The sequence below is a fragment of the Carlito syrichta genome, unplaced genomic scaffold, assembly GCF_000164805.1.
Source record: "Carlito syrichta isolate Samal-C Ts95f unplaced genomic scaffold, Tarsius_syrichta-2.0.1 Scaffold289848, whole genome shotgun sequence".
Classification (NCBI taxonomy): domain Eukaryota; kingdom Metazoa; phylum Chordata; class Mammalia; order Primates; family Tarsiidae; genus Carlito; species Carlito syrichta.
The window spans coordinates 219531-226996 of record NW_007233944.1 but is presented as its reverse complement, the minus strand read 5'-3'; the positions used below and the strand labels follow the sequence as shown (position 1 = coordinate 226996).

At 43.3% G+C, this 7466-nt stretch overlaps 1 protein-coding gene across 3 annotated transcripts in view; it reads right to left on the bottom strand.

The window, feature by feature from the left end:
• Positions 1–202: 202 nt before the first annotated feature.
• Positions 203–7466, bottom strand: part of PPIE (peptidylprolyl isomerase E) — a 19639-nt gene continuing 12375 nt past the window's right edge. For all 3 annotated transcript variants that reach the window (XM_008054373.2, XM_021710560.1, XM_021710561.1), the window contains 3 exons: positions 4288–4473; positions 1320–1462; positions 203–1088 (listed from right to left, as the gene is read on the bottom strand). In XM_008054373.2, the coding sequence (XP_008052564.1) occupies positions 1020–1088; positions 1320–1462; positions 4288–4473 (398 nt within the window). In that variant the 3' untranslated portion in view covers positions 203–1019. The remainder of the gene's footprint in view (positions 1089–1319; positions 1463–4287; positions 4474–7466) is intronic.

Here is a 7466-nt window from a genome sequence, read left to right as displayed (position 1 = left end):
AATGTCTTCCTGGGTCTCCAGCCTGCTGCTCAGATTTCAGATTTGCCAGCTCACAAATGTATGAGCCAATTCCTTATAATAAACCTCTCTCTCTTTCTAAACATCCTGTTGGTTCTGTTTCTCTATAGAGTCTGTTGCCAAGTACTCAACTCTGCCGCTGTAGTAAGAAACCAGCCATAGACAATATGTAAACAAATGGGTGTGGCTGTGTTCCAATAAAACTTTATTCACGAAAGCAGGGACTGGGCTGGACTAGGCCCAAGTGGTTCGTTAACCCCATCTTCTGACAAATAAGCACAGTACCGGGCACAGAGAAGACACTGAGTTATAACAGTTTAAAAAAATCTGTAGAATGAAAGTGAACAAATAAATGAATCACTGAGACTCATCAGTAAGTACGCTTGCTGGCTATAAGACTAGTGGCTGACTTTGGGAGAAGAGGCAGCAGAAGACAGGAACTTTTCCATTATCTTTGATTTCCATTGTCCTGACATGGTCTGATGAGGCTATCTGGTATGAAGATATATTACCTGGCATCTAAAGGGTTCTGCCCAAGGGAGGAAACAAAAGCTGAGGGGAAGATGCTATGCTCTACCCACTCGCCAGCCTGCCCCAGGAGGACAGCTTAGCCCCAGAGGCTATTTCTGACAACTCCCAGGAACTAGCTGGAGCCTGCAGTACAAGAACTAGGATTTATTTTAGAAAAGAAAATGTCTAGTAGCCACAATGGTGGACCCAGGACAGACACAGCAGCAAATGCCAGGAAAAGTCAGTGGCCACGCACAGTCTGTCCATGGTGGAGTGGGGTGGGTGGAACCTGTGCCGGCTCCTGGGCCCACAGCCATGTTGGGGAATGGGCCAGGCTGGGCCTGCAGAAGAGCTGCTCCAAGCTGACTCCGAGGAAGGTCTCATGCTTGCTCCAAACAGGATACCCTCAGTGCTGCTTCCCCTGAGGCTGGGGTTCCTTCCAGGATGCGCAGGGGCAAGAGTGGAGAAGGGGGAGCAGAGAAAGCACTGTCTCACACATACTCCCCACAGTCAGCAATGATCACCTTCTGCTTTGGCTTCCCATCCTTGCTGCCTTGGGCCTTTGTGGGCAAAACAGAAGAGAGGTCAGGGGAGTGAGAGGGAGATGAAGAGCAGTTTAGGGACACCCACCCCTGCCTGCCCACTCCCATCCTGGATCCTGGGCGGACGCAGCCCCTCCTCCTGGAAGCAATCCCTGGCCTGTCTCTCCTAGGTTGCAGAGCCCCTCTTCAGCCCTCCCACAGGGTTGTGTATCAAGAGCAGGGGCAAGGAAGGCCATCCCGGACACATACCTCAATCTGCCGCAAGACATCCAGGCCTTCGGTGACCTCTCCGAACACCACGTGCTTGCCATCCAGCCAATCTGTCTTGTCACATGTCAGGAAGAACTGGGAGCCATTGGTGTTGGGGCCGGAGTTGGCCATGGAAAGCAGGCCTAGGGGAGAGAATGACCATGTCAGCTCCCCCAATCCTGGCTCCTAGCCCTTAAGCCAGGCAGGCTCAGACTCTGGGCCCATAGAGCACAAGGTGTGGCCTTCTTGCCTTACAGTCAATCAATAGCTATGAAGTGGGGTGAACAAGGCTGTTTCAATCATTTTATCCTGGTTTGTTGTTTTATTCATTCATTTGACAAGTACTTATTAAGTGTCTACTTTGTAACCAGGTCCCTGTTAAACCCTGGGAACACTGGTGAGCAGAACATAGCAGAACACATATATGAACATAATCCTAGCCTAGTCTTGATGGAGCTTACAGTCAGTGGAAATAGTCATTCAAAATGTCGGATATGACACAGTGAGGCCCAATGACATGAGGATTTGTGCAGAAAATGGAAGTATGAGCATTTGTGCAGTCATGTAAGAGAGTGTTTAGGTGTATGTGTACACACATGCATGAAGCTGGGCCAGGAGATGACTTGAGTACAGGAGAGGAGTCAAGGATGACTAGTAAGTTTCTGACCAAGCAACAAAATTCATGGTGGTATCATCTACTGAAACAGGGAAGAAGAGGATCAAGAGTTTGGGAGAGAAGGCCAAGAACTGTTTGGACATGTGAAGTTTGAGACGCTTGTGGGATATCCAGTGAAGGCGACAGGTAGGCATTGGACAGGAGTCTGGAACTCAGGGAGCCATAAGCATGGAGACATCAATGTAGACAAGCTCAACTAAGAGAGACAGCTGAAAGCCCTGGGACTGGATGTGATTGCTTAGGGTAGTGGTTCTCAATGGGGTTGATCCTATCCTCTAGCAGTCCTTTGGAAATTTGAATGTGTCTTTGTCAGAAATATTATGGGGTGCTACTGGCATTTAGCAGGTGGGGGCCTAGAATACTAGATGTTTTGCAATGTCCTGCACAATGAAGAATTGTCCCATAACCTCTTGGACTTTCAAATGTCCTGCCAGATACTGGAGTAGGTGAAAAATGTGTTTACAATTACCTACACCTAAAACCTAATTGTATTATATATATAAGTTCAACATTTTGGAGGTTTTTTTTAAAAAATGAAATCTTTTAGGAATACAACTGCTGTGTAAATCAACAGAATATCATTCTTTAATCTGGTACCTAACCAACTTTATCTATCATTTCACAAAATCATGTCACCAACAGCAGTACTGCTTGTGGCATCCAAGTTGCTGGTCAACACACCCGTCTGTATGTCCAGCTGCTGCGTCTCAGTACAGGTGCTCACATCTGAATAATTCACTGTCTTCTGACATAGTTGTGCTTGGACATTTACATCCAGCAACATACATTCTTTCATTACAACTTACTGTCCTTTGATGTTCTTTGCTATTAGTTGTAGGATAGTACTGATTTTTAAAATACTTATGTGTTACATGAGATAGGTCACTTATACATTTCAGGTCAGCATAGTAAAGAGGGGTGCCATAAACTATCAGTCAGAAAAAGGGGGTACTGGGTACCAGATTTCTGTGGAGAACAAGACTGAGCTCTGAGACACTTCAATGTTGACAGGTCAGGAAAAGGAAGAGATGGCAAATCAGCCAATTAGGTAAAAGGAGACTAGAGGAGGCAGGAGTCCTGCCAGCCAAGTGAAGAGAGATCCAAGAAGTATGGGGTTAGCACAGGTTAAGTCTCTGAAAACCCAAAATGCTCCAAAATCTGAAACATTTTGAGAACCAACAAGACGCTCAAAGGAAATTCTTATTGAAGAATTTCGGGTTAGGGATGCTCAACCAGTAAGTATAATGCAAACATTCTAAAAACCAAAAAATCCAAAATCTGAAACACTACTGGTCCTAAGCATTTTGGGCTAGGGATCTAACCTGTATATGAAATGCTGCTGAGAAGTGGGATAAGAAAAAGAATGAGAACAGACATCTGGCAAGATGTGGGCATCATTAGTGAGAGTGGTTTCAATGGTGAGGTAGGACTAGAAGTCTGGCTAGAAAGGCTTGGAGAGAATGAAGGCAGCAAGTCTACAGCATTTTTTCAAGAAGTTTTTACTAAAAAAAGGACCAGAGGCATGGGTGATAGCTGAGGAAGAACAAGAGTCCAAGGATGAACCTTTTTTTTTTTTTTGAGATTGATACCACATGCTTTTAAGCTGATGGACTCATCTAGCAAAACAGGGAAAATGGATTATACAAGGCAGAGGGAGACAAATGCAGAAATCAAGCTACTAGGTGAAGGAGAGGAATGGGATCAGTCCACATGCGGAAGGTCTGGCCTCAGGGGAGACAGCTCGTCCCCTGTAAATCAGAGCGTGCATGTGTAGAGAGATACAGAAGGTGAAGCATCAAATGGGTGATAGACTTCAGGAGTGAAGACAGGCCCACGGAATCATCATCCGTAACTGGGACTGAGCATCAACTAGAGAAAACTCATCAGGTTGCCGAGGGCCCCCTTAAGAATTGTAGCCACAAATTACAAGTGGGACCATTTGGTACACATCTACACTTTTCTCTAGCCACTGGGATACCAGCCACTGAGATTTTACTAGGTAAGATTGACAGGGCATAGTGAGGAAAAGTGGGGTTTTACTAGGTAAGATTGACAGGGCATAGTGAGGACAATGAAAGAGTTCACAATGGCAGACCACAGAATCCAAGTTAGGCTAATAAGGAGTGTGGCCACGGGGAAGGGATGGAACGTACATGAATGTGAGCAAGCTAACTCCACCCTAGCAGCTGGGTCTCCTCCAGACTCCCTGACCTGACCCTCAGCCAGAACCACAGCCCATTCTTCCATGCCCCAGCCCAGCCTCACATGTCACCCACACTGCTTGGCTCCTACCTGGTCCTGTGTGTTTGAGGATGAAATTTTCATCATCAAACTTCTTCCCATAGATGGACTTGCCCCCAGTGCCGTTGTGGTTTGTGAAATCACCACCCTGGCACATGAATTGGGGGATGATGCGGTGGAAGCTGCTTCCCTTGAAGCCGAAGCCTTTTTCATGGGTGCACAGGCAGCGGAAATTTTCTAGAGAAAGGAAAATGTGCTCAGGTTAAAAACCAAAACAACAACTACAAAAAACAAAACCTCTGAAAAACTGTGTTTTATTTGTTTAATGCTCATATTTTCATTTCAAATTAAGAAGTACTTATTATAAACCTCCATGATATTGACCTCTTAATGGACTATAGGAGAATTCTGATTTAAGGAGGATTGAATACATACATTCTTTCTGCTTTGTTTCTTCCCCAAACCACCCTAAATGGGTAGTAAAGTGGTTTTTTTTTGGAGTTGGAGTCTCACTCTGTTGCCCAGGCTGGAGTGCAGTGGCATGCTCACAGCCACCGCAGCCTCAGCCTGCTGGGCTCACGTAATCCTTTTGTCTCAGCCTTCCAAGTAGCTGGAACTACATGAATGCACCACCATGCCTGGCTAATTTTTTGATTTATTATAGAGATGGGGTCTTGCCAAGTTATCCAGGCTGTAAAGTGATTTTTAAAAGAAAACTCAGTCCAGGTACAGTGGCTCATGACTTCAATCCTAGCACTTTGGTAGGACAAGGTGGGCAGACTGCTTTGAGCTCAGGAGTTCGAGACCAGCCAGGGCAACACAGTGAAACCTCGTCTCTACAAAAAAATTAGCCAGGCATGGTGGTAGGCATCTATAGACTTAGCTCCTTGGGATGCTGAGGTGGAAGGATTGCCTGAGTCCAGGAGGTCCAGCCTGGGTAACAGAGTAAGACTCCGACTCAAAAGAAATAAATAAAGTAAAATAAAATAAAATAAGACCCAAAGGATTTTAGAAGAAAATATGGGGCAAATCTTCATGACTTTGGATTTGGCAGTGGTTTCTTAAATATGACACCAAAAACATAAGTAACAAAAGAAAATGTAGATATATTAGATTTAATCAACATTTAACTTATGTGCATCAAAGGACCCTATTGACAGTGAAAGGCAACCCACAGAATGGGAGAAAACATTTTCAACTCAAATCTGACAAGAGTTTAGTATCCAGACCATATAACTCCTATAATTCAACAACAAAAAGACAAGAAATTCAGTTAATAAATAGGCTAAATAGTTGAACAGACATTTCTTCAATGAAGATATACAAGTAGCCAACAAGCACATGAAAAGATGCTCAACTTTAGTCGTTAGGGAAATGCAAATCCAAACCACTGTGAGGTACCATTCACACCTACTCCTATGGAATTGCTGGTGGAAATGTAAAATGGTCCAGCCAGTACGGAAAACAGTTTGACAGTTCCTCGAAAAATTGAAACACAGAATTACCATATGATCCAGCACTTCCACTACTCGATGTATAATCAAAGGAATTGAAAACAGGGCTTCAAATACATACTTATATGTGAATGTCCATAACAGCATTCTGTGGAGGGAGAGCTACAAGGTGAAAGCAATGTTCAAGTGTCCATTGAAAAATGAATGGATAAACAAAATATCATATAAACACACAATGGAAAGTTATTCAGTCATAAAAAGGAATAAAGCACTGACACAAGGTACAGCATGGATGAACCTTGAAAACATTATGCTGGAATCATCTCGGAGACAGCCGCGTGTATTTGCTTCTTCCCTTTTTGCCCTGTGACATGCAGGTCTGGGGAGTCCGTAGGGAGGACACTGGGACACCCAGAAGCCAGGAGATGGACTTGCTGTCTCTAAACCAGACCTTATTACGTGTCTGGAGCAAAGAAAAGAGCCCTGGGATGTAAAGAGACATGGCACATTAGCCAAATTTCTAGCTGTGACTTCTCATTACACTGAAGGCCTTTTGTCAGAGAAGAGCATAGAAGACTCACTTGCAAAGGTGCCAATGGGAAAATATGGACACGGACTCCAAGATTCTGAACAGTCTGAAGGGCTGTGTCATCTCTGCCTAACATGGGTGAGGAAGACCTGCAAGAAGCAAACACTGGAAGACAAAGTCTCTCCACATGTGTAAGCTTCAGTCTCCAGTGAGAAACAGCAAGGTCACTACTTCTCTTCCACCACTGTTGCTTGATTTTATAGTGCATTTACATATATGTCTTATTCTACTTTTAAACTTTGTATTCCCTTGATTTCTCAATCTTTTAAACAAGTCACTATCACACTGCTTTACTTTCCTACTCTTATTATGTATAATATCATTCTATTTTTCAGATTTTTATGGATTTCCAATTTAAATGTTCTTTTGTGCAAAAAAGTTTTTTTTTTTTTCTCCAGAACAAAAATAGCTGGTGTCATTATCAGGCTCAATTGATAAACTGATTAGAGGATATCAACTTAGTGATACCATTTAAACTTTCTTCCCAAAACGTATTTGTATTACTTTTAATTTCTACTGTTTTTCATGTGTTTCAGAAATATTATATACTACTCCCTTATCCGTTGATTTATAAATGTATACTTCTTTTCTAAAAGTGTCACAATACCATTTTAATCTGTAACATGATATGACTTTCTCATTGATTCTGTTAATGTGACTAATTGTATTGATGGATTCCCAAATGCTGAATCTCCTATTCTTTCCTGACATAAAGGAAGATTGATCATGATGTAATGTTGCAACGTGCTGACACAATGTTTCTAATAATTTTTACATTTCTACTCAAATGTGATTTTTCTGCAAAGAACGGATATGAAATACTTAGTATGGAATAGAAATTATGTGTTGACATTGTCCTCATCCTGGGAAACCAGGTTTTCTATTCTCTTCTATTTTTTTTTCTTTTCATTACTTTTATTTTATTTTATTTTATTTATTTTTGAATTGGAGTCTCACTCTGTCACCCAGACTGGAGTGCAGTGGCCGCTTCCGGCCACCGCAGCCTCGCCTGCTTGGGCTCCGATGATCCTTCCGCCTCAGCCTTCCAAGTAGCTGGAATTAGCGCGCTACCATGCCCAGCTAATTTTTTGATTTATTGTAGAGATGAGGTCTCGCTGCCCAGGCGGGTCTCGAACCCGTGGGCTCAGGCAATCCACTCACCTCAGCCTCCCAAAGGTGCGGGATTG